The sequence below is a fragment of the Protomyctophum parallelum genome (genome assembly GCF_964188405.1).
Source record: "Protomyctophum parallelum genome assembly, chromosome: 16".
Classification (NCBI taxonomy): domain Eukaryota; kingdom Metazoa; phylum Chordata; class Actinopteri; order Myctophiformes; family Myctophidae; genus Protomyctophum; species Protomyctophum parallelum.
In genome coordinates, this window is record NC_139711.1 from 39,768,066 (window position 1) to 39,795,586 (window position 27,521).

Here is a 27,521-nt window from a genome sequence, read left to right on the forward strand (position 1 = left end):
ATACACCTTATTTACCATCAGATGGAGATCTCTGATCCTCTGGCTATACCAGACAACTTGCTCACAGTGTATATAGTTTAACAATGTAAAAAAAATATATATATTATATATGTAGTATATACTCTGTTTGCTTTACCACAAAAGCTAAGAATGTTATTTAACAGATGCTATGGTATTCTTGTGACTTTGTAGCACTTAGACCATTTACCCTTTATGTCATTTTTAACAAGTTAAAGACGTCTGTAGGGGGCACTATGGCACAGTCTGTCGCCTCACAGCTAGAAGGTCCCGGGTTCGATTTGCGCCAGGGACTCTGGGTGCTGGAGGTGTGTTCTCTCTGCGCCCCATACCCTAGGTGGGATGGGCAAAAGGGCCTTTCTGTGTAAAGTTTGCATGTTTCCCCCGTGTGTCCTAGCGTAGGTACCCCCCCCCCCCCATCCCAAAACAAAGTCTGTAAAGAATGTCCGCTAAATCCCTACAGTACATTCTATCTAAGTTGAGTTTAGATGAACACCTGTGTGTGGATGATAAGAATGAAAAACAGGGTAATTAAGAAGTCATGGGTCTAGCTGAGTCGGCACCTCCTATCATAGATGTTTGGTTGAACATAACATCTCCAGCGGGGGGCTCAGGAGTTCATTGTGTCATCCTAGAACCACTCTGAGGAGCCTCGGTTTTACGCCAAGCCTGTGAGCCGTTAGACGTTAATGTTATAGAGGATCTACAAGCTCACAACGTGTCGTGCTGAGGCCAGATTCTTTCAACGCAAAATGCTGCGTTCAAGTTCAGGAGCGTTCGGAAAAAAGGCCTTTCTCTTGAATGCTGCCTTCGGGTATGGCATGGAAAGGAAAGGGGGGCATTTGCATTTCTTTCACCATAGTAGACTAAATGCTGCATTCATGGTATGGAGAGGGCAGTTTTTCTTACAGACATGTAAAAAGGGCAAGGGATCAAGCCCCATACCCTTATGTCTATGTGTGCACAACGTGCCTGACTGGAAGACTGACAGTTTTCATCGGGGTCATGCCAGGGCTCCACTGAGTGCGTTTGAATCTGAATTGCATTTGGACGGCGTCAAAAATAACGAACCAGGGCGAATGGGTGACGCCGTCCAAACGGAACGGTCAGCAGTGGACCACCCCTCGTTGATTAAAAAGGGAACATTCCCTGCGTTGAGGCCGACATGATGGCTGCAGTGGAGCTTCGGCATCAGGGTGTGAGCTGGTAGTCTCCTGGCTGAGGCGAGGAGGAGGACGACTGTTGGGTTGTGTTTAGATTCCAGGAGGATCTCTTCCTGTGATAGAAAATCTTGTTCTTTCTGACTGGACTGGCAGCTTTGAGATCACGGTACTGCATCTGTAGATACATACACATGATCAGTGGTGGAAAAAGGTACTCACATTGTTTTTTTTACGTAAGTAAAAGTATCAATACTGCAATGTAGAAGTACTCTAGTCTGTTACAAGTAAAAGTCTGGAATTCAAAATGTACCAGTACCAAAGTATTGGCCTCAAAATGTACAAGTGTGCGTGGTGCTACCTTTTGAACGTCTGAAGGGACACGTGACAGGAAACCTGTCACCTTGTTGTTTTCTATGGCGTAGGGATTCCGCAGTTTTTCGGTGAACTTGTTGATACCTGTAAAGACATTTTTGTGAGCACCAGCAGAAGGTTACGAAATTAATTCTAACATAGAAACAAAGTTTCAGAACGCACTGACAAATACATTTTTCTTTCTGTGACACTCACCCCATATTAAGACAATGTAGCGGAAAGGGATGAAATATGTAATGATGGTCGCCACCACCAGCACCAGGAGAGCCAGCTGAGACAGGAACGGAACGGACCAGTTGAAGGTGCTGACCAATCAGAACAGAGAGAAATCAGTGATAATTCCACATGCACGAGTCGTTTCCCTAAATGGTAATACATTTATATAGCGACCTTTATCCAATGCACTTTACATAGATTGGTGCATTACATTCATCCATTCACACATAGGCCTACTGTACATTCACACATACTGTACATTCACACACCGACGGCAGAGGAAACCATGCAAGGCACCAACCTGCACACTGGGAGAAATTAGGGGTTTAGCGTGTTGCTCAAGGACACTTCGACACTACGTCGTCTTGTCTACTGTAAACCATGTATCGTAGGGCCTTGTGTGCCCTATTCTGTATTTAAGTCCGACGTCATTTTGTAGTCCTACGTTACGTCCGGGTCCAAGTGGCATTGTAAATAGAATATCTAAACACGTGAATCTTTTCACAATGACGTTATTTTTCAGAAAGGAAGCCATTGACGGTTAAAATAATGCTTCCAACTAGAGTAGAATTATTAATGTTCTGTACAAGTGTCCATGACAAAGAAAATATATGATGTGGAGACAATAAAAGACTATTATTATCATTATTATTGAAGGTGCTAACAGTCCATTTGCTCAGTGCAATATTTCGGGGGCATATTTGGAATGTGTGCAGGGTTGAGTACCGGTATGTTGAATCTAGTTTGTTAATGAGGATTTAGTTGACACAGTGAAATAAAATGGCGATAGTATTCAGGTGTGGGGCAGACGGCCTGTCACAGCCAGATTTGGAAGGGACCAGTAGCTTTGTTGTTGTAAGGAAAGGTGTAAAATGAGACTTTCGTGGTTGTTTTCGTCTCAGATTTAGTCCGACGGAGGGACACAGTATATGGGGACACAAAAGCGACACAAAAGTTGGACCCGGAAGTATCTCTGGAGGGGTCGCTCATGTCACGGCTAAAATACTGAATAGCTTTCCTACCATATGTCTAAAAAAAAAAGAAAATCCGAATCACCAATCAATCACTGAAAAGGAACACAATCGAATAATAATGGAAAACATGCTGTGCATATATTAATAACAATAATAATATTAATGATAATTATTATTTTGGTTCCTACTTCTTGATCCTCTCTCCAAAGCAAGCGATCCCATCCAGCAGGTTCTGAACAGTGAGCACCGTCTCCTGAACCATGTGGATCTTCTCCATCAAACTCCTCCTTTCTGATTCCTACAACACATGTTGGCACGCATTCATAGGGTCAATGAGGGGTCAAATAAAAACGCTTGGTGCTCAGGACGAGTATACCTGGCGTTTTATATCGATATAACAGCCTCGCTGTTTTCCATTTTTAGAAACGGCTCAGTTGCTTAGGGCCCCGCCTGCCCTGTTTGGGTTATCTCTCTCTCTCTCTCTCTCTCTCTGTGCACTTCCCTCGTCTTAGTCTAATGCGTTATTTAATCAGTTATCAAACGGCCCTGATTCCTGACACATGACTACTTTATAAAGTCAAGGTACTGTCGTACACGTGTCACAGAGTATGAAGTGTGTGCGTGTGTGTGTGGCCATAGATATATATATATATATATATATATATATATATGTGCACGTGCATGCCCGTGCATGCGTGTAAATACCATGATATTGTTTTTCATATTCATGTTATATTATCATTAAAGTATTTGGATATCGCTGCACTAGTCTAAACCATAACAGAAGAAGTACAGAGTGGAGGCTGTGAAGAGTTAACAGCAGCAACAGAGCAGCCTCTCAGTCAGTGATGCAATCTACAGTAAAGTGAAAGTTCAAGTGTTCAAGTGTTCAAGTTGGTGGCAGTGCAGACACACACAGAGACACACGCTTTATCTTAAAACAATCTTCAGTTCAACAGGACTTTTGCTGAAATATCGAGAACGTGAAGACAGGTGAGTACATGAGATAAGGATTCATAATTCTGTAACAGAGAACAAAAGTTAAAATTAAACTGTATCCTGCAGACACGATCTTCCCTTAGTTTCGTTTTCCTGGAAATCCTGTAGTATATTGTTCAGTTGAACGGCTTCCCACACAGTATGTGCCAACATTATTGAGCTCTATTCTAATAAACTATTGTAACTGGGAAATGCAAAGAATTGTTTGTTTTTATTTATTTTGAATGGCATATTTGAAATAAACATGACAAAACAAACTATTAAGCTGTGATTAGTAGCATTCAATATTCTTTTTATTTTCAGTGTATAGAAATGGCATCTGCCAGCAGTCTCCTGTCTGAAGAGCAGTTCCTGTGTTCCATCTGTCTGGATGTGTTCACGGATCCAATCAGCACTCCATGTGGACACAACTACTGCAACTCCTGCATCACACGTTACTGGGACACTAGCGGTGTGTGTCAGTGTCCGCTATGCAACGAGACCTTTGACAAGAGACCAAAGTTCTCCGTTAATAAAGTCTTCTCTGAGATGGTCGATCAGTTCAGGAGGTCAAGGAAGCTGATAAAGAATTCCAACTCAAACCAGGAACCTGCTGAACCAGATGAAGTCTCCTGTGACGTCTGTACCGAGCTCAAGGCCGTCAAGTCCTGCCTGGTGTGTCTGACCTCCTACTGTGACACTCACCTGGAGCCTCACCACAGAGTCACGCGGTTAAAACGACACAAACTAATCGACCCTGTGAAGAACCTGGAAGACATTCTGTGTAAGAAACACGACCGACCTCTGGAGGTTTTCTGTAAGACTGACCACATGTGTGTTTGTCAGTTTTGCACCGAGTCAGACCACAAGTCACATCAAATTGTATCTCTGGAAGAGGCATACGAAGACAAGAAGGCTGAGCTGGGAAAGACAGAGGCTGAAGTTCAGCAGATGATGCAGATGAGACAAGTGAAGATTCAGGAGGTCAAAAACTCAGTACAGCTCAGCAGGAAGGATGCAGACAGAGAAATAGCAGACACTGATCCGATGTGTGAAGACGAGACAGGCTGAGGTCGTTCATGTTATTGAAGAGAAGCAGAAAACAACAGAGAAACAGGCTGGTGGCTTCATCAAAGAGCTGGAACAGGAAATCACAGAGTTAAAGAAGATAAGCTCTGAGTTGAAGCAGCTCTCACACACTGAAGACCACCTCCACCTCCTCCAGAATGTCACATCCACCAACACCCCTCCACCCACCAAGGACTGGACAAAGGTCAATGTCCATCAGCGTTCATATGTGGGGACTGTGAGGACAGCTGTGGCTCAGCTGGAGAAGACACTCAGTCAACAGATGGAGAAGCTGTGTGATGCTGAGCTGAGGATGATTCAGCAGTATGCGGTGGATGTAACTCTGGACCCTGATACAGTAAATCCCTGTCTTATCCTGTCTGAGGACGGAACGCAAGTGAGTTGTGGTGGAGATGTAAAGAAGAATCTCCCAGAGAGCAAAAAGAGATTCTCTCGATATCCCTCTGTCTTGGGAAAACAAAGCTTCTCCTCAGGAAGGTTTTACTACGAGGTTCGAGTTAAAGGGAAGAGTAACTGGTTTTTAGGAGTGGCCAGAGAGTCCATCAACCGCTGTTGGGTATTAGCGACACCCAACAATGGTTACTGGACTGTAAGGTTGATGAATGGAAATGAGTACTTGGCTGCTGATGCTCCTCCCGTCCTCCTCCCTGTCAAACGAGAGGTCCAGAAAGTGGGAGTGTTTGTGGATCACGAGGAGGGTGTCGTCTCATTTTATGACGTGGAGTCCAGAGTTCATCTCTACTCTTTCACTGGCTGCACCTTCACTGAGACACTCTATCCATTCTTCAGTCTTCACCATAATGACGATGGTAAAAACTCTGCTCTGCTGATCATCTCTCCTGTCATAAACACCGATTAGACTCATTGAATCTTCAGTTTTAAATGAAAATATAGTTTTCATCAAAGACAACAAATGTGTATATGGAAGGGATAATTTACATTTTGTTTATCTTTAACTTTCATTTCAAATTCAGCCATTTAACTGTTGGTCCTAACAGGCAGCGGTGGAAAGTATAAGTATTATAATAATGATAATAATAAGTGCAATTTTGAGGTACTTTTACTAGAGTATTTCCATTTCTCAATACTTTATACTAATTGAGAAACTCCTTCCATTTAGACATGATTTAATGCTCATCCTAATAATCTATCTATATATGCACCTATATATCCACGTAACTGGAAGACCGCTCGCCCCACCAACTTCAAATTCAACAAACGCATTCCACACCCCCACAGGGAGTGCAGTGCAGTGTGCACACGGTGTCGAGTCTGTCAGATAGCCGGTTGTCCAGAACCAGCACAGAAGCCTCTGCCCGGGCTCTGGGCCTGATTACCCCTATATCTCCATATATGGAGCTGGCCTGTTCTGACATCACAATGATGCTTTGACATCTGCATAGACTCCAAATGTGGGCTTGCCTGACAAAGAATCCATATACTGACGAAGATCTGTCAAGATGGAAATATTGTCATTTGTTAATTCAATAAAGTAATTATTTACAAAAAGAATGGTGTGCTTTCCATAATTGCCTTATTGGCCCTGTCTAGGTGCGTGTAAATAGTTATGCTCATAAAAGGGACACAGACATAATAACTGGGTGGGGCATTCATTTCCAACTTGCATCGTTCCAAGTAGGCCAGTGCCCGACAGGCAATCAGCTCCACTGATCATCACTCCTGTCATTTAAATCATATTAGCAAATTACCTATTTTATAAACTATTTTATATGACTTAAATCTTATACTCAGATTAAGACTTAAGACTATTTTGAAAATAAATAAATAAAATAAAATAAATATAAATAGCATTGTGTGCATGTATTGTATCTAACCCTTGAATAGTCATACGAAATGGACAAATATACAGTATGTCAATAGTGTCTATACATTAGACACCACTGGTCGTCCACCACATTTCTCCATGTCTCTTGTGATTGCCAACAACAGATCCAGCTCAATTATTATTTAGTCACAAACCTTCTCATCGTCCTCCTCTTCTTCACCCACCTCCATGTTGTCCTAAAACAACACAAACATCAACGTTAGTTCGCTAATTGAACTGCTTTGGCAAAAAAAACCCATCTATATCTATCTATAAGCTCACAAGCGTTGTGAGCTCTTTTGGCTTCAGGGTTAAAAAGGGGCCATCGCTCATCACCATGGTGGCTTGTGTTGGACATTTTTGTCAAAATTCTATTTTTGCTACGGACATACAAAATGAGCTGACAAACGCATAAAGAGCCATAGCCCCAAATGACCATTGCGTCTATAACCAAATGGACCAGTAAGGTACACTGTCAGAGTTATGGGGGTCCTTGAAAATACCGTAAAAAGGTTGAGAACCACTGTCCTTAATGTGCCATACATAGTGTCGTCGTAAATCACTGTCCTAAAATGTAGACGTCCTTGTGCGTGCGTGCGTGCGTGCGTGCGTGCGTGCGTGCGTGCGTGCGTGCGTGCGTGCGTGCGTGCGTGCGTGCGTGCGTGCATACCGGGTCATGGCTGGCTCGTCCAGCGCTGATGCGTGCATAGTTCCAGGTGATGAGACCAACGAGGAACAGAGGCAGCATGTAGACCTCCCAGTGCCACACCGTCACCACAAACAACTGGACAGACAATGACAAACACTTTATTAAGACCTGAGACCAGATTCTATACAAATGTCTTCTACATCCTGACAGTTTTCTGAAAAAGCTATGTTTCTATGTCAGTGGTTCTTCGATTTTTCAAAAATAGCAGACCTACAAGCTCGTAGCGCGCCACTCGGTGGCGCGCTATGAGCTTGTAGATCTGCTATTTTTCAATAGCTAAAGCATGACATGATGCTAACACCAAAAAGGGTTCCCGCCCAGAATGGATTAAGACCTGAGACCAGATTCTACAATGTCTTCTAAATCCTGACTGTTTTCTGAAAAACGTTTTCATGTCAAGGACTCCCAAATGTATTTGGCCGCCGACCCTCATGTTCCAGGGGTCCCCCAGAAGCAAAGATTTGAGTTAAAAACGTTCACTGTGAAAGAATATATATATATATATTCACAGATTTGTGACACATTTTCCAGATTTTTCAATAATAGCAGATCTACAATCTCATATATAGCTTAAAGTTTAAAATAATGGTTAAAGTGGTTAAAATCTAAGGTGACACAGATGCGTTCCAGGTCTTAATATAATGGCTTGACACGTTTTCGCTGTCATAATGTCTTCAGTTTATTTTCTAATTGGCTTATTTATTTGATTGTGATACCACGCAAGAGAACAAACAACAGAGCAACATCCTCAGCGTAAATTTCATTTCTTTATGGGTCGTCTGGCGATGTCGTCTGAGAATTTCTGCAGGTGGCACATCTCTGTGCAGTGTCTACTCTAAACTCTGCCGTGTAGAGGGTGAAGAGAAGGGGGGCCAGCACAGTCCTCTGGGGGACTCCTGTGCTGCAGGTCACGGTGTCAGATGTACAGTCCCTCAACCTGACATATTGTGGTCTGTCAGTGAGGTAGTCCATGATCCAGGCCACAAGGTGTGGGTGCATACTGGTCAGTTTGTCTTTCAGAAGGGGGTGTTAAAGGCGCTTGAGAAATCAAAGAATACTAGTATCCTCACAGCGCCACTTTCCTTGTCCAGGTATGTGGAGGCCCGATGAATGAGGTAGACTGGTGGAGGATAGCATCCTCCACCCCTACATACGACCTTAGTTTTTTTTTTTCATGAAATTACTGAATGTTTTTGAATTCATGAAAGATTTTGCTTTTTTGGGGGGAATGTTTTTTTTTTTTTAAATGTTTTTAGAAATAACTAAAAACTAAATGTAGGAAAACCAAACAATAAAGGGACCCATCAAAATCGGTCCACGACTCAACCTTCCCTTGTTTGGGAACCAGTGCTCAGTCTAGATTATATTCCATTGTGCTCCGTTGTATTGATAAAGTACTCACCAGGAATGTATTGATAAAGTACTCAGCAGGAATGTATTGATAAAGTACTCAGCAGGAATGTATTGATAAAGTACTCACCACGAATGTATTGATAAAGTACTCAGCAGGAATGTATTGATAAAGTACTCACCACGAATGCAATCAGGCTTCTCTGTGTGCTCTCCCACTGGAAGCAGCTCTTTATGTACTGCAAGGTGGACCTGATGGCTCTGTACAGGGTACGCACTCGCAAAACATTCCTCGCCAGCATCTGAAATATACACATTTATCTGTAACCAGATGGGCTAGGGAAGAGATCCTATCCCTTATGACTTCCATTCAGGGTGTCTATTAAATGTGACATGTGTTCTCGTCATATCATTAGCAATTATCACAATTATTTATTGCAACACATGTTCCTGTTTCAAACCTTTTTGGAAAACTTGGCATTGTCTTCTAGGAATCTTTTCTCTCTGGGCTGAAATGTTCTGACACTCGCTCTGACCTGAATGGGGGAGGAGGAGAACGAAAGACTATTAATTAAATGACAGAAAAAGGATGTGGACAAAAAGACAGTTATGTTGATATCTTGTTGATCTGCTTTGAGCTCGACGATATCTGTATACTTCGTCGTCCAGCAAATAGTCAAAATAGGAGCTATTTTTTTATTTACTCACATTTAAACGTTTTGTACATTTGAGATTTTTAAACATTTATTTTTGCCGATAATGCCCAATAAAAACATTATTTTAACCTATCTGTCTCATCAGGGTGCACTCACAGGGTTAGATATGACGTCGAGCTCCAAAGAGATGGTCCCTTTCGTCCAGCCTTCCAAATCCTCTTTTTTCAACGAGAAAGCAATCTCCTGCCCGTTACGGATCTGGAGAGAGGACGGGCTTTTTACACAGACAATACATCAACCCTGTATCGTGATATACGCATCGTAGGTAACAAGAAGACTCGCCCCGTTTCTGTTTTCCTCCCAGAATTGTCCCCAATGTGAGGGGTGGGAGAGGCTGGACAGCAGACGGCTGGACTTTGAATTTCTCTAACTATAAACTTCCATGACAGCAGACAGCCTAAGTACAAATATAATTTATGAAAATCTACTACATTGAAGTCTGTTCACAGAAGTTGTTGTAGGATATGTGGGGATTATCTGACGAGGTACCATTTGAGTGTGCAAAACCTTACATATACTAAATAATACTAAATTGTTTATAGGGTCAATATAAGTAAAATAATATAGCCTTTCTACAGAGGTATCTTTTTATATTTTTCCAAAAAGAATACAAACAGCCAATAGCATATTACAAAGTTATCCCCCTCACTGGTGACAATTCCGGGAGGAAAAACGGGCAAGCACTGGGTCGAGTCTTCCGGTATTCGTATCGTATCGCTGTTAGAATGTATCGTTACACCCATTGTAAATATCATACCGACAGCAGAGGAATGGCTGCTTTTCCCAGGAAGTCTGGTGGTTTATCTCCGTCGTCATCAAACAGGGTCACCTCCAGGACCTCATGCATGTCTTTGACCGGACTGTAGAGGAGGGCAGAGACACAGGACGGCACATATAATAAGGCCTGACTCACACGTGCACAACAGACTGATGCATGCTTGTTGTATGAGACTTATTGACTGATGCAAGCTCACAATGCATTTCCAATGGGAGTCACATGGTTTGACACAACATTTGTGTTGTATGAGGGGGTGGGGGGGGGGGGGGGGCAGTCGAAACACAGCCGAAAGCCGTACAACACAAATGTTGTGTCAAACCATGTGACTTCCATTGGAAATGCATTGGGGCAAGATGTATCACACCCTTTGTATACATCTAGCATGCATCAATGTTGTATGCTAGATCGAAAGGTGTGAGTCGGGCCTAAGTCCACTGGTGGAAAGTAGCCAAGTACTTATACTCAAGTAATGAAGTAATAAAGAAAGTCTTGTAACAAATCCCTGGACTTCAAGAGTATGATATTTTTTGTGCTATAGAAAAGTATGTTTGGAACACTGACAATGTGAAGACTTTGTTCCATTCTGGGTTCAGGGTCTTGTAGACGATGTGGGTCTGCAGCCGGTCGTTTCCCAGCTGCAACACGCAGTACGGATCACTCTTTCCTGCAAAACAACATGACAAATTATCTACTGAAAGAATAAATATTCAAAGATTTGAGCCACATTTTCACGATTTTTCTAAAATAGCAGACCTACAAGCTCGTAGCGCGCCACTCGGTGGCGCGCTATGAGCTTGTAGATCTGCTATTTTTCAATAGCTAAAGTATAACATAATGCTTAGTTAAAACACCAAAAGGGGTTCCCGTCCAGAATGGGTTAAAAATCTGTGGTGGAAAAAGTACTCAAATGTTTTACTTAAGTTACAAGTAAAAGTCTGGAATTTAAAATGTACTTGAGTGAAAATGCAAAAGCATTGTCGTCAAAATGTACTTGCAGTACAAAAGTAAAAGTATAGCCTACACATTATGCAGAATGTTCCATTTTACGTTTTCCAATGTATAAGAATCGTTTGAAAATAGCAGATCTACAAGCTGGCCGTTTCTTGTGCAAAACTAATGCTTGCAATGGATTCAGAATCATGAAAACCCCCTAGTTTGTCCCGTCACATGCTACTTATAGCTAGGGATGGAGCTCGTAAATTTTGTATTGATAACGAGCACCTTATCGATCAGGCTTATCGAGCCAGGTTCATATCGAGCCCACTATCAAACATTTTGTATTATTTTGTGGAAAGATGGGAGACGACAAATTCTGAACAGAACAAGTATCTTTTACTATGGCCTTCAAATACAGTACTTTTCTACCAGACTGAGCAATTGAACTTTTTACTTTTGGAAAATAATATTGAAGAAACTGTTAACTGGTTAATATGTGTACTGTGACTTTGAAAGTGTAATTTTGTTTACCTGGACAGCGCTGGTTGGCAGGTATCTATACACTTTTAGACCAGCATGGGTGATTAGATTTATTTATTGATCGCCTCTTGTCTTGCTCGTTTAAACATCTCGATTTTTCAGGTCGAGACCCAAAAGTCTCCTTTGCCCAGGAGGACCCAAACTAGTGAAAATAGCAGATCTACAAGCGCACAACATTTCACTCCGCACCACGTTTTCGAGCTTGTAGATCGGCTATTTGCACTACTTCTGAATTAATGTTACATTTTATTTATGGACTTTCTTAGATTTGTTTGTTTGTTTTAAAATGTATACAATTATTTAAAATGAATTCATGTGGTTAAAGAAAATGGGATTTTTACTCGAGACCCATACAAACTGGTCCGTGACCCACAAGTTTACTTTTAAACTCTGCGTATGAGCTTAAACGTACCATTTAAATCAGCTGCCATCACGTCAGTAGCTCGGATCACTTTGACCTGGAGGAACCCCACGTCACGCAGGTTCCTGAAGGACCTCTTTATACTCTGTGAGACAAACACATACATACACAGACGTTATACTCTGTGAGACAAACACATACATACACAAACATTATACTCTGTGAGACAAACACATACATACACAGACATATTTATTGCCAGATTAATTACTACTAATTACTACTAATACTAATACTAATTAAGAATCACCCGATAGAGTATATCGTTCCCTTGCACGAATGTGTGCCTTAAAATAGCGTGATCGCATGTCTTAATGTCGGAAAATATTTCATGATGGCCGTAGTAAATGGTGCATTTATATAGCGCCTTTATCCAAGGCGCTTTACAGAGATTGTGGCCAGTGGCCAGTGACAACAAGGAAGAAAAATACTGCAGCTCGGTGCGCACCGCCATTGTCCATAGAATTGGAAAGACTTGCACGTGATCCAAACGTGAGACCTGTCACAAAGTAGCCGCCGAAAACCATGTATGTCTTAAAAGTCAAAATCAAAATCGCCCAATAAAACGAATAAAACTTAACTCGGGCTACTCTACAGTCAGTGTTTCCCAATTGTTTTCTGCCATGGCAAAAAAAATGCAAAAAATGTGCATGGCACACCTAGTTAACTCATTTAGGCCTGACGTCGGAAATTTTCAAAAATAGCAGACCTACAAGCTCGTAGTGCGCCACTCGGTGGCGCGCTATGAGCTTGTAGATCTGCTATTTTTCAATAGCTAAAGTATAACATAACGCTTAGTTAAAACACCAAAAGGGGTTCCCGCCCAGAATGGGTTAGGTAAAATGTTTTAGTGCTTATCCCACCACTGCATATGCATATGGAATAGGGTGATGTCCGCGGTACCAGGCACTTACATATTTGTCCAGCAGGGCTTCTTCCCCGTGTGGCTGGTCCAGGGTTGGGGAACAGAGGTCAGAGATGGAGACGCCACTGCACTCGCTCAGTGTGATCAGGAAGACCAGCTCACCTGGGCCATAACAACCCAGCTTTGATTTGAACACCTGGGGTTGATTCACCGGGAGCTTGGAGAGGTCCACCTCACACCTACACACACACACACACACACACACGCATTAACACAGAAAACGGACACAATACAGGCATACACATGTAAAGGGTTCCGCAAGACCATAAAGCCATTGAAGGTTTATAAGCAGTGATAGGAAAAAGTTCTCAAAGTATCAATACCACACAAAAAAAATTACTTTGTTGCGAGTCAGAAGTAAAAATAATCTTCGAGTAAAAGTACAAAAGTATCAAAATGTACTTAAAGTACCAAAAGTAGGAAGTACTCACGATGCAGAATGTCCCATTTCAAGTTATCAAATGTCTAAAAATATTTCGAAAATAGCAGACTGACAGTGCGTCCTATTGTGATGCATTGTGAGCTTGTAGATCGGCTATTTTCAAATGGCCGAAATCTATAGAGCTGAAGTGTTTCATGTATCTTTTTAAGAATAATCGCTGCGATGTGTCGCGACTCACATTCCGTAGCTTTCGCATTTACGACCCTCCTTGGAAACCACCTCCAATTCCAGTTTGAAGTATGTGTCGTCGTTAAACTGGTTGAAGTCAAAGCACTCTCTCCACTGCGGATTCGCCATTTTATCGATGTTCTGCGGAGGGAGACAGAGAGGGTCTCAAATGGAATGTTGAGAAGTACTGTAGGTCACTATTGCACTCTTCTAAAAGCAACACTCTTTGAATTGATTATACAGCATATCTCACATCAAAACTTTATTGTCACATCACAGGTTTACGGCCAAGCTACACCAGGGAATTTTGCGCGCGTGCGTATGCGTTTACTGCGCGCGTACAGTGCGTTTGGATAGGACCAATATATGTCAATGATACCAGCTACACCAGACGCACGGATACCGCGGGCCATCCTACGCGTGCTCTAAAAATAGGATCGGTTCTAATTTTTTTACGTGCGTATGCTCCCATGCGCGCGTATCTATATATCCTCCCGGAAGGTCCCGCACAAATCTGCCGCACGTCTGACAGATCGATGTAGCCAGGGCATTTGGCTTACGCACGCACGGTCCCCGCGTTTAGAGTAAACGCACGAGAAAAGCCTGGTGTAGCTTGGCCGTTACATGTGTAAAACTGTGGGATTTTGAGTAAAATATTTAACTTATCAAAACGATCTTAACGACCTAATGCATGAATGCTGGAGCCTAATTGGTTGCGATTGGGAAACGCGGAGACGTCTGGTCACGTTGTCGGACTAAACCTCATGCTTTAGGAAAGGTAATGCTTTAGAAAAGCGTGGGGAAAAAGGCAGAATGTTTTGTTGGTGTAAAAAAAAAAAAAAAAAAGTTTCTTTGTATGGTGTGTCATATAAGTCCATGTGGGCTGGGCGCCTTGGGTGCATGACACAAAAATAAAGAATCTATCAATCTATCTTAACTGGCTCTTGACCTAACTATCAGATTCATTGCTCTAGTGCCTCTATTAGAAGCATTAAGGGGTGGGTGTACCTTGCTCTAGAGAGCCTCTATCTATTAGAATCATTATGGGTGTATGTACCTTGCTCTAGAGAGCCTCTATCTATTAGAAGCATTACGGGTGGGTGTACCTTGCTCTAGAAAGCCTCTATCTATTAGAAGCATTACGGGTGGGTGTACCTTGCTCTAGAAAGCCACTATCTCTTAGAAGCATTACGGGTGGGTGTACCTTGCTCTAGAAAGCGTATATCTATTAGAAGCATTACGGGTGGGTGTCTGGTGCCTGGAGCCGTACCTTGCTCTTGTGCCTCTGCTCTCCCAGTCTCAGGCTTACGTAGACGTCTCCCTGTCCCTCCACTGGCAAGCTCCGCCCCTCGATCAGGGTGACGCGCACCACGCGGCTCCACAGCTGGCTCTTCTGTTCCGACAGACTCCTGGTGTTCTGAGAGACTCCAGACTGGAGAGGAGAGGAGAGGAGAGGAGAGGAGAGGAGAGGAGAGGAGAGGAGAGGAGAGGAGAGGAGAGGAGAGGAGAGGAGAGGAGAGGAGAGGAGAGGCTCATTAGAGATCTAAACTTTGAGGGCCCTATTGTCATCAGTATGGCCCTAAGAGTTGAAACTGATTGGGAGTGAAATGGACTCATGTGTGTCATCATCGCGTCATACTAAATCCAGCTTGTGCAAGGATGCTCTGTGATTGGCCAGTATAGCCACTTTGAGTGGCAGTCGCGGCGTCGCTTGAGACGGCACGCTTCGGTCGCGGTCAAAAACGATACCTTATTGGCCAAAACAAAGGTTTGCAGTTGTTGTAGGCGAGAGGCAGTTCCACATTGGCCACAGAAACGGGGCGTGGTTACAAGCTGTGTAGGATTTAGTATGTCGCGTGATCATCATACATACAGTACGTTGAGTCTGTCTAATCCAGTGGTTCCCAACCTGAGGTCCGGGCCCCACTTGGGGGCCAAAATGTATCAAAATCTGGCTGAAAATGATTCTCATCCCCAGAAGCACAAAATCTGAACGTGCAGCTTTTGTCAGATGTCCAAAAAAGCCTGGGAACCACTGTACTGGTCTAATCCACCATGAATTTACTGAATTAACGATTTAAAGATATCAGTTATTATACCTTACCCTAAAATTTCTCTTTGGTGTCTGAGGCCATTTCAATGGCTGTAGCATGCAGGTTAGGTGTAAAAGAGAACAACAGCTTGGTTAGTACTGTAGGACAACAGGGAGAAAATGCAACAATTGATTGGATAAATAAAACAAATATTAAAGTACTTTCCTTGCCTTTATGCAAGGAAAGTTGCATTCTTTGCTGTTGCTCAACTTCTTTTGGTGCAAGTATAATTGGCTGCATTTAAATGCCTGAGCAGCATATTTATTTAAACCTATGCTTTGAGGAGGTTCCCAAGCACAGATTGTATTACCGAGTCACTCGTGCCGTCTCCGTCTCTCATAGACAGACACGCGTCCAACAGAATGACTCCCATGTCGTCTTCTAGACTGTTGACATCTTCTAGGTGGAGAGACAGCTCAGTCACCCTGGAGAAAAAAGATATTATTATTATTATTATTACCAGTAAGACGCCCTGAGGGCGTGCACGCATCCGCCTGGGAGACGGCAGACTGCTGGGCGAGCGCTGGTGCTTTGGCATGGGGGGTCAGATCAACATATGGAATGAATACTGGCCATATATGGAGCGTGTCTTGAGTGCACAGGGTTTGATGAGGTCAGATCAACATATGGAATATCAGAACAGGTCAGCTCTATATATGGAGATATAGGGGTCACAGCGGGGGAAATGTCTTGAGCGTACAGGGTTTGATGATGAGGTATGGCCATATATGGAGTGTGGCTTGAGTGTACAGGGTTTGATGAGGTCAGATCAACTTATGGAATGTTAGAACAGGTCCATATACTGTATGGAGATCTATGGGTGGCAGCGGGGTCAGTGTCTTGAGTGTACAGGGTTTGATGAGGGCCTGTTGAGAACTCTGTTGAGTTTTTGCCGGCTGCTGGGCGTGGCTGCGCCAATAACATTGGGGTGGGCCCGTCTAGAGTTTGAATGGACAGGTAACAGTCAAAAGGGAGACATTGAAGAGGAAGGACGGGTGGGGAAGGATCAACATATGGAATGTCAGAACAGGTCAGCTCCATATATGGAGATCTAAGGATTTGAGGTCAGATGTAGAGTTGCTGGCCCGGCTCCATATATGCAGATCTAGGTGATGATACAGTGTTCTCGATGTCTGGCTATCCAGGGTTTGATGAGGTCAGTGTTGTGATCTTCATATATGGAGACGGCCGTGCGGACGTGCGTGTGCGAGCTGCGCGAGTGTGGACGGGTGCATTGGACAGAAATGTGTGCGACGATGAGGTCATTGCAACGACTTACTTGTCTATCTGCAGATCACTCAGTAGGAGTCTGCTGGAGCCCATGAAGTCATCGGACGTTATGTCACGGTCATACACCTGCATGGATAACAAGCAGAATGAATTAAGCAATATTAAACGAGAGGGTGCGGCGCGCCTTACCGTCATTAATGGCACGCCTGCGTGCCCGATAGGCAAGTTCCGTAAGCAGCACAGAGGTGTACACGGAATGGGTGTATGACTTGTGCTCAATCTAGTTACTATGGCATGTGAGAATCTGGTATTCTGTTCGGAAGGAGGTGTTTGTGTGAGCCTAATTGAAATGGATTGAAGCCTCTCTCTGCCCAACGTTGGACATACAGTAACATTTGTCCTAACCCATGCAGACTTGCTTCCTTGCTTTAATAGAGCACCGAAGTCCTGACGTAACTCGCTCATCCCGACCATTCCCCTGGTTCACGGAAGTAATTTCTCTATGGAGAATAACATGGGGTGATCTTAATATCGTCTACTATAAGCGTTGTGGTCCAAAAATAAACAAGCTGTCTCGGCGTTATTGTCAGGGAGGTGTCTCTGTATCGTTTGCAACAGTCAGTCACTCATATATGATACAGTCTGATTCTAGCGAAAATCTAACTAATTCAGTAGCAGTAACATTAGCGTTTTCTCTCAGTCAGTTGATTCTTCATATCCATATGAGTGAAGCGGCCGGGGTGACATGTTCATTTTTCAAACACAGTTGTTATATGAGGCGATCTCAAATCGCCTCAATGGGGATTTCAATGCAACTAAACAAATACATGAACCTGGGGACAGACGCCCTCTACTGAAAGTGACGTCAGACTTCGGTGCTCTATAAACCAAGCTAAGAATGATTCCTAACTCCAGCCTATTTGTTCTCAGAACCCGACCAATGAACTTACGTAGTATCACCACACGTAATCAGTAGGTGGAGAGCTGTGATTGATTCATTACTCAATTTACAAGAAGTCTACACAATTAGAGAATGTTGAAGAATTGTTATTTTTGATCCTTTGCCTTTTATCTCTCCAACAACAATACAGCGTGGAATTGTTGTCAAAATCTTATCCAACAATAACAAAATATCCTATTAAAGTTTTTTGCCTGAGATGCTGAATCTCATCAAATGGTGGTCCGTGGCTCAAATGCAGAATAAATAATGGACTTTGATATGAAAAAGGTTGAAAACAACTGGACAAGAACCATGTGAGCAGTCTCTGACCGTAGCTCACCTTGATGTGGATTGTCTTGTCCAGATCACTGACGGGCTGACAGAAGGACTCGCTCCAGGTGGGGTTGAGGTTTTTATAAACCACTTTGCTCTTGTAGAAGGTCTTGCCGTCCAGTTTGAACTTCACATAAGGGTCGCTGGTCCCTGCGAATGGAAACAGTATTTTAATATTTACATTAATCAGAGGCAGTGTTGATATTGACAGCACATTTTTATTTAGTATTTTCCATTAAGTTTTAGTAATATTTTAGTCATCTGAAATGTTTTAGTTTGAGTCTAGTTTTAGTCGGCTAAATATCATGTCATTTTAGTCTATTAAATCTACAGTTGATTTTGTCGCCAAAAATGTATTTTGGCAGGTATTTGATGGCATCATAATGCCCGATTGTGCACTTGGTTGCATGCTCAAAATAGACGATCTGCAAGCTCACACCGCTTCACAGCGAGGCACGTTTTAAGCTTGTAGATCTATTTTCAGAGGGCAACACCCGAGCGCAAACACACATAAAATCACTTTACTTGTCTTTTAGTTCTACTGGATCTCTTCTCCTCTAGTCCCATTTTTGTGCAGTTTCTTTTTAAATGATACATACCATATGAATGAGCTAAACTGACTTCTAGGTCTAGCAATTCAGCTCATTCACCACTAGATGGAAGCCTGGTATTTTGGGTGCATATGAAATCTATCTTCCAAATGTGTTAGCCTTTATTTTTGATAAGGCACTAGCCCCTCCTATGTCCAGCTTTGAGGGTTTGTGTAAACACAAACATTGAATGCCATTGACAATTGATAGTTTTGAGTGTCACAAACATTGAAGACAAAAGTGAGGACGCAAATTATGATTGGCCGGAATGAGGTGATGTATGATCTATGATGATAAGAGCTGTATTACTGTAATATACTTGTTCTGACCATTTGGAATCTTAAAAAAAAAAATTAACTAAACATAATCCACTTTAATAACTATAGGTTTGAATCCGATGCAAGCTTGTGAATCGGCTATTTTAGCTACGTAATATCAATTTGGGATTCCTCAACATGAAAATGTTTGAGAACCGCTGCTGTGTATTAGGTCAGGGGTTCTCAACGTTTTCAGCTGGGGACCCCCGGAAATGCTTTGGCCATGTATCGGGACCACCCCCAATACAAACTGACTGCAAAAATAACCTTGATAAGAGAGACATTATATCATAAATAAATACTCAAACCAGATATAATCATTAAGGAAAGTGTATGCATGTACTCCATGTGTACTCTATAATGTAAACTCTTCATTTCCATTTTCCAGCCATTCACTTGCAAAAACAAAAGGGGACAAAAAGGGGGAAGGTTGAAATAATTTGGGGACCTCCCAACATCATTTGACCCCCGAGGGGTCGTGACCCACGGGTTGAGAACCCCTGTATTAGTGGGTGTCGATGAAGCACACGATAGAGCCACTTGTTTACATCATGGTGAAATGATGACAGACGAGGGTGGAAACGACTCATCAATGGCCTATGTTCCGAAAGGAATTCAAAGGCCTAAGTAAAAGAAATGATGACTCTCTCTTTCTGGGAGAGTCTGGGACCTCAGGACGTTTGATGCTGGGCGTGCCTCAGACAGGTCGGGATCCGCTGTGCTGACGGCATGGAATGCCGCTCACCTCAGACAGAGGGGTGACGGTGTTTATAGATCCACCCTGGGCCTGACTCTGATTGTGTCTGTTTGTGTATAATTAATCACCATGCCATCTACACACAGACACATTCCACAACATTGAGGCAGGGTATGGGTGTGTATTCACCGTCAAATCACTGTACAAGGCATGTTTTAACTCCATGAAGAACCTGTCCCTGTTCTGGTAATTCAAAAGGTTGACCATCACTGAACTAAACTATATATTGGACACTAGTGATGGGAGATCAATCGGCAAACACATCGGTATCGGCCGATATTGGCCTTAACCCATTCTGACCTGAGATCAGATTCATACGAGGTTTCCGCCGGACACACACTGGTCTGATGAACCCATTCTGACCTGAGATCAGATTCTAAAAATGTCAGTCGCTCTTTGATTTTTTAAAAATAGCAGACCTACAAGCTCGTATCGCGCCACTCGGTGGCGCGATATGAGCTTGTAGATCTGCTATTTTTAAATAGCTAAAGCATAACATGATGCCGACACCAAAATGGGTGCGCGGTCAGAATGGGTTAAACCGATATATTGGTCATACAGTACGTATCGGTAAAATAGTTCAACTCAGTTTATATCAGATTTTTATGTGAGGCAACAAAGTCTTATGCACACCCTCTGAGACGGGTGCGTAGGCAGGGCTGAATAATAGGGCTGCCTATTATTCAGCATGAGCCTGAAGAAGGTCTGACAGAAACGTTGCCTAAATAAAGTGTTTCGTATTGCAAGTGCAGTGCACTTTAAAAAAAAAAAAAAGCCTGAAAATGCCCTTTGTTATGAAGAAGGCTGAATATTCTATCAATGTTTTCTGGAGAAGCTTTCAAAAGAGTCAACAAGTTGGAATATTTTTAAAATAAAAATACTACATTCAAGCTGTTTATGTTGAGACATGGGACAACATTTCAATAACGTTGCATCCCTAGTTTTGGAAAAAAGAGGCATTGCTTTTTTCAAATGCAGTGTTTATAAGCCTCGACAACATTTTTATATTTTCTTAATACAGAATTAGATCATATCGACATTAGTTATATCGGTTATCGGCCATGCCAGCAATTAATCATATCGGATATCGATGTTGGCCAAAATGTCTCATCACTACATCCCTACTGGAAACCCAGACTCCACTGTACAATCGTCAATGTTAATTAGGGATGTCCTGATCACTTGTTTTGCTCGCGATCCGATTCCTATCATTTGATTTTGAGACATGTTTCCCAATCCGATCAAAAAACTACCGCATGCTACTTCTACATGCTGGTAACTGCTATTGCTATAGCTCCAAACTCCAGTGGAATTGAAGTTGTAAACTTTCTAAAGGGATCTAGGGATCTTACATCAACAACATGTCTGTGTTAGATGTGCACACACCAGGGACACACACAAACACACAGACAGAGGCTGCAGGCAGACTTAGAAGTGGAGCTGCATGTGGATGTGGATGTAAATATCCATGCATAGCAAAATAAATCTTGAATCAGTTCAGCCCTAACTCTATGGCTCTGCTCAGCAGAGGAACGGGTCGGACGATCTTTTGAAAATCATGTGATCGGCCCAGATTTCCGATCACGTGATCGGATCGGGACAACTCTTGTGTTAATGTAACTCCTCACTCACAGTTGCAGTACAATAGGTAAGAAAGACCGGTACAGTACAAGTAAGAAAGGCAGAGTAAAACTTCTAGTATTATTATTTTTTAAATGTGTGGTTAGGCTTATTATCGTCACTATTGGGAGGAAACCTTGGCTCGTAGTAAATCCCCAAACTGATCCACTTTAGTGCAAGTAAACACAAATCTACAAGGCTGTATATTTAAAGACTGAATGCGGTTTTGTTTTGCTTTGCTGTCCTTGTCCTTGACAGAAGCTCTGACAGCTTCAGGGATAAAAGTCTTGCTGAGCCTTGAGCCCAGCAAGGCTTTGAGCACGTTGCTGTACCACTGGTGTGTTTCTCAAATAGTGGTCCAGGGACCACCAGTGGTCCTTGAGGGGATTCCAGGTGGTCCCCAACTAAATGTTGGTAACCAAATGGACCCTTTTAGGGGTGGCTGTGGCTCAGGAGGTAGATCAGGTCGTCCAATGATCCCTGGGTCGGCGGTTCGAGTCCCGGCTCCTCCTGTCCACATGTCGAAGTGTCCTTGGGCAAGACACTGAACCCTACATTGCCTCCAATGAGTTGGTCGGTGTGAGCTTGCCACCATTGGTGTGTGTGAATGTGGGAAGTGAGGACGCTGGCGTCGACTGTTCACCGCTTCACCTCCCAATGTATGTATGAATGAACCATTGTAAAGTGCTTTGAGCACTTGGAAAAGCGCTATAGAATGCAATTCATTATTATAAATATGCAATTAATTATTATAGATCTTTAACCATTGAGACTGGAAAATGAAACGAGTCCATTTGGTTACATTTTACGCTCTCAAGAGTTAAATGCATCTGCATTGCTATATTTACTTAATTACTTAATTAGAGAATGTAGAAGAAATGTTATTTTAATTAACGTCTGCATGTTGTCTCTCCTATGATACCTACCAACATCAATACAGGATGGAATTGTGGACAAACTCTTATCAACGACAACAAAATATTCTAAGTTTTGGGTCTGAGAGGCTAAATCTCATCAAACGGTGGTCCGTGGCTGTACCGTTTAACCCATTTTGGGGCAGGAACCCCTTTTGGTGTTTCAAGCATTCTGTTATACTTTTAAAATGCGGCCCAAATCTTTGAATAGGTATATATTCTTTCAGAGCGAACGTTTTTTTTTATTTCGACGTCAGGCCCAAATGGGTCCATATTGTTCCTAACTATCAATAATTTAGCTGGGGACCCCTGGAACCCACCAAGCAACCCTGGGGGTCACCCGTCCGGACCCCACTTTGAGAACCACTGCACTAGAGAACGGGATAACTGTTGAGAGAATCATTTACTTGTCTTGTACAGTATATACTGTACTTACGGAATATACTAGTATATACTACGTCTGTGCGTTCGTGCATGCATGTGACACCAAATAGCTGTCCCAGCGATATTGTTTGCGTGTTCACTTACTCCAGATGTGTGAACAGTTTTTAGTGACAAATAAAATACTTCAAATGATTCTGATTCTGATTCTGATTTCTTTCTACAACATCTCCAACAGTGAGACGTGGGGGGAACCCGTTGCTTACCACAGCGGTCAGTGAGACGTGGGAACCCGTTGCTTACCACAGCGGTCTCTGATGACCAGATTCCTGCCTTCCTTCAGGATGACGTTGAGGAGGTAGGACCTGCTGGGAGAGTCCTTGACCACGTCCTCCTTCCGCGACCCAGTCAGCGACTCCCCTCCCGCTTCACACTGTAAAGAAACAACACATCATGGACTATAAGCCAGGGATGATGAATGGCTAGGTGGTAGGGCATTCACTGTTTTACTAGTCGACTAGTTGCCTAGTTTACTAGTCGACTAGTTGTTTAACCCATTTTGGGGCGGCAACCCCTTTTGGTGTTAGCATTATGCTATGCTTTAGCTATTGAAAAATAGCAGATCTATGAGCTTGTAGGTCTGCTATTTTTGAAAAATCGAAGAACCACTGACATAGAAACATAGCTTTTTCAGAAAACTGTCAGGATGTAGAAGACATTTTTAGAATCTGATCTCAGGTCAAAATGGGTTAACTACCTATTATGTAAATAAATATTTGTACATTTAAAAACTGTGTACATTGGTGACTATAACTATAATCACAGACAGGGTGATTATGACATGGTGGGCTGTATTTTGCGTGTCTTAAGTACCAGGTCTTATTCCCTAACTTGAGTAAACTAAAGACCTGGAGGCGTGATCAATGCTCTTTGGCCACTCAGAATAGCCAAATGGCATTGATCACGCCTCCAGGTCTTTAGTTTAATCAAGTTAGGTAATAAGACCTGGCACTTAAGACACGCAAAATACAGCCCGGTGTGTTGATAGAGCATTAAAAAAGATCCAAGCAGTGCAGCCAGGTGCTCTGAGGCTTTGATTAGACAGCGGTCTGGTTAGAGCGGAGTGGTCGTTATCAAGAAATAACACACCAATCAGAACCAAGCATTCAACCAAGCCGTGTACTAATTCAGAATCTGAATCAGCTTTATTGTCACATCACAGTTTTACAAGTATAAAAGTGGGTGAAAGTCATTTTAGTGCATAGTTCCCAACTTCCCATCGTGTTATTTTTCCAAGAACACAAAGAAAGGGAAGAAGGGGGCGGGGGGAGGGGGGGTAAGGAGATCAAGGCAGGAAAGAAGAAAGTAAAGGGTTCCAGATATTAAAAGCTTGTTTCACAAACAGCATACTCGTAGGGTCTCTCAGTCTCTCTTAGCTTATTTACAAACGGCACAGACTTAGGGTCTCTCCTATCTTATTTACAATACAAGTAAGCGGTTTTCAGATATTTACACAGTTTCACAAACGGCACAAGAAATTAATACGCAATTAATATGCAAGTAAATCAATCTAGCATTCTAGCATCTACCTAATTTTCTGTATGTCGTTGACATGCAGTAGGCCTACAGTAGGTAGGCTCGCTATCACTGCTGTCCCAGATAGATAGTTTACTGTGAAACACTGTGTGCATTTGGTGGGAAATTAAGCTTCATTGTGTTGTTCATACTAGTCCTTACCCGTTCTTAATATATGAACAGCAAATCATGTTCAGTGTGCGATGTAATAGATCACATTACTGATAGGGGGGGAATTGTTTACAGATGGTCTTGGGAAGTTGGGTTGGGCACTAAAGTATAGGCTAATTAAATGCTGTAGTACAATCATAAGTACACCATTGATGTGTGATGTAAATATGGTGGTGATATTCTGCCTATAAATGGAAGTTATTGAATATTTTCAAGTTCGGTGTTGCACTTTGTAGACGGTCCCTAACCGCTCACCGTCTGCTGCCCATGGAGATATAAGCTATTAAACGGTGAACGCGGAGGTTGGCTTTTTGGGCTTCAAAGCAAGTTGTAGTTTGTTCTTTATATAATCAGGATAAGAATTTGATGTTTTGTGTGATTTAGGAACGTGTCGTTGTCATTGCATCTGTCTGTATGTATTTTGTCATTGTGTTGTTCCGACGGCACGGGATCTGTCTTCCCCAAACGTCTCCATTTGGCCACCCCGAGACCCCGACAGATAAGCATTCCGTTGTGATCGTGCTGTTCAGTGTGTCACGCAGCCACGCTGGGTGCGCGCAGGGCTGTAAGCTGTGGTTGTCAGTGTCCAGGCTTTGAGCGTGCATGTAGCTCATGTGTAATGCACGGCGAAGGAGGTGGTTGAGGAGGGGGCGGACAGTGTGGTGTCGAAACAGTGTGTGTGTGTGTGTGTGTGTGTGTGTGTGTGTGTGTGTGTGTGTGTCCACGTTAACATGCCTCCGTCCAACTGTCGGAGCTTTCAGGTGCCTGTGCCACGCAACCCGGCCGCGATGCTTCCCCAAAGAAGAAGTTATGTCGACTGACGCAAGAGTAGCTGTACTATGGGACCGAGTTGTTTTCCTCATGTGGGTCTGATGCATAGGTCTGATGCCTGCCTGGGGGCGGTGTGAAAAAGGGGAAGTGCGTTGGAGAATGCAAGGGGAATGTTGCGCCGGAAACTGTGTCCCAGTATTAATCTGTGTCCGTCCCAACATGCATTTCACTGGTGACACGTGATTTGCGGGGAGATGAGTCCCGTGGGATCGTGTGGTGATGTAAAAACAATATCTGTACAGTAAATATGACAGTTGCGTCGGTAAAATGTAGCCTAGCCGGATTCTGGGAGCGTGCAGATTTTTTTTTGGCATGGAGAGATGTGTGCTAATAGTGTGGCTCGGTCGGAGATAGACCACGGACAAATAAACGGGTTTTTATTCACTAATAAATTCATTATTAATCTTATTGAAAAAATGGCTTCGTTAAGACCTCCATATTATTATGGTCAATGCCTGTGTGAAAAGTGGGAGCGATTGGTGCAGGCAATGAGGAGATACGGTGGTGTTTCTGACATTCATTCATTCTATCATTCATTCATTCATTCATTCATTCAGATTGAATTATAGTATGATATATCTTCTTCCCAAAAGGACTTTCAAACTAGGAAGGGTATGGCCTGGTCAGCCTGCAATGACATGCATAAAATCTGGTCATCCCAGTTTAGACGACTGTCGAGCCGATTCTACTCTATGGCTCCGAGACATGGACACTTAGAGAAACTGTTGGATGGCACTTACTTCTAATGAGAGCACAAAATGTATCTTGGAAGAGCCACCCATCGACTAATCAATTATACGGCAACCTTCCCCGTGTTTCTTCACTAGTCCGATCCAGAAGAACACAGTTTGCCGGCCACTGCTACAGAGTTGACAATGAGGTTATATCTTCCCTTGTTCTCTGGAGTCCTGCCTCAAAGCAGACCAGAGGTTAGAAAACTGTCGTTCCCTGATGTCATCGCTAGGGACACATGCATCAGTAAGCAGGAACTGGGGATGGCAATGAAGGACCAGAAAGTCTGGCGTGGCATTGTGAAATCACATGATCTCAACCGCGGTCGGAAAATGATGATGTGTTATGAATTCTTTCCATTTTCAAACTTAACCCATTTTGGGCGGGAACCCATTTTGGTGTTAGCATCATGTCGTGCTTTAGCTATTGAAAAATAGCAGATCTACAAGCTCATATCGCTACGAGCTTGTAGGTCTGCTATTTTTGAAAGATCGAAGAGCGACTGACATAGAAGACATTTTTTGAATCTGATCTCAGGTCTCAGAATGGGTTAAGAACCAATCCAAACCAGGAACTAGTAAGTCAACTGGGATCATGGATCAAACAAAGGTAACACGATTCCAACACTGTAACACAGCACTCCCACAAGGTAAGTAAAGTAACACAAGGCAAGCACACTAAGGCAAACAACGTTTAAAAGGTGTTCAAAGATAACAGGCTGAGACTATATCGGGGAAATTATGATCTCATATAACTCTGAATGGCATGCTATTTCCTTTAGCAAGTAGGACAGGAAACACACATCAATCACATACACAGAATGCAGATCACATATACACAGGATGCAGAGAGACAATGTATGTATGCCTCAAGAAACTAAACCACAAGCCTAGAATCAATCTAATCTGAAATATGTTGTGTCAGGGGCCTCCCGATAAGAGACCATTTGTGTTAAAACCATTGTTTTGTTTATATATGTATGTACTGTATGTATGCATGTATGTATGTATACGTATGTATTCAAAATATCTTGTAAACACATTCTGTGTGGAACAAACTTTTGACTATTTTAAATAATCAGACAGAAGTTAGTTTGAATTTGAAAACCACAACCGTATTCCTGCATTTTCTCGCATTGCTTTTCGCGGCTCAAGTTACTGGGTCACTTCTGCTTTTTAATAGTATTATATACTGTAGGTTAGTTTAGTTCTTTACTCGGGTCTGAAAACTTGACAAGGCCCAAATAATAATAAATTAAATTAAATTATTAATTAAAATATTGATTCATTTTTTTGAAATTTGAAATAAAATAATGTTCATAATGAAGTGATGAACAACATGTTCATCACTTCACTTCACTTCACACACACACACACACACACACACACACACACACACACACACACACACACACACA

General features: G+C 42.6%; 1 protein-coding gene and 1 pseudogene across 4 annotated transcripts in view; one reads left to right on the forward strand and one right to left on the reverse strand.

Annotated features, from left to right (window-relative positions):
- Window positions 1-721: 721 nt before the first annotated feature.
- The window catches only part of mctp2b (multiple C2 domains, transmembrane 2b), a 32,587-nt gene continuing 5,787 nt past the window's right edge, over window positions 722-27,521 (reverse strand). For 2 of the 3 annotated variants that reach the window (XM_083786013.1, XM_083786012.1), the window contains exons 4-23: window positions 23,099-23,228; window positions 18,224-18,366; window positions 16,993-17,069; window positions 16,024-16,138; window positions 15,725-15,763; window positions 14,891-15,052; window positions 13,631-13,761; window positions 13,000-13,189; window positions 12,077-12,170; window positions 10,750-10,852; window positions 10,168-10,270; window positions 9,507-9,608; window positions 9,156-9,230; window positions 8,877-8,996; window positions 7,306-7,419; window positions 6,791-6,832; window positions 2,932-3,041; window positions 1,749-1,858; window positions 1,540-1,637; window positions 722-1,356 (exon numbers count right to left, since the gene is read on the reverse strand). In XM_083786013.1, the coding sequence (XP_083642139.1) occupies window positions 1,210-1,356; window positions 1,540-1,637; window positions 1,749-1,858; window positions 2,932-3,041; window positions 6,791-6,832; window positions 7,306-7,419; window positions 8,877-8,996; window positions 9,156-9,230; window positions 9,507-9,608; window positions 10,168-10,270; window positions 10,750-10,852; window positions 12,077-12,170; window positions 13,000-13,189; window positions 13,631-13,761; window positions 14,891-15,052; window positions 15,725-15,763; window positions 16,024-16,138; window positions 16,993-17,069; window positions 18,224-18,366; window positions 23,099-23,228 (2,205 nt within the window). In that variant the 3' untranslated portion in view covers window positions 722-1,209. The remainder of the gene's footprint in view (window positions 1,357-1,539; window positions 1,638-1,748; window positions 1,859-2,931; window positions 3,042-6,790; window positions 6,833-7,305; window positions 7,420-8,876; window positions 8,997-9,155; window positions 9,231-9,506; window positions 9,609-10,167; window positions 10,271-10,749; window positions 10,853-12,076; window positions 12,171-12,999; window positions 13,190-13,630; window positions 13,762-14,890; window positions 15,053-15,724; window positions 15,764-16,023; window positions 16,139-16,992; window positions 17,070-18,223; window positions 18,367-23,098; window positions 23,229-27,521) is intronic. The other variant, XM_083786014.1, reaches the window with a different exon arrangement.
- Window positions 4,055-5,669, forward strand: LOC310873557 (E3 ubiquitin-protein ligase TRIM21-like; annotated as a pseudogene). The gene has a single exon. The product of its transcript is annotated as an E3 ubiquitin-protein ligase TRIM21-like (transcript).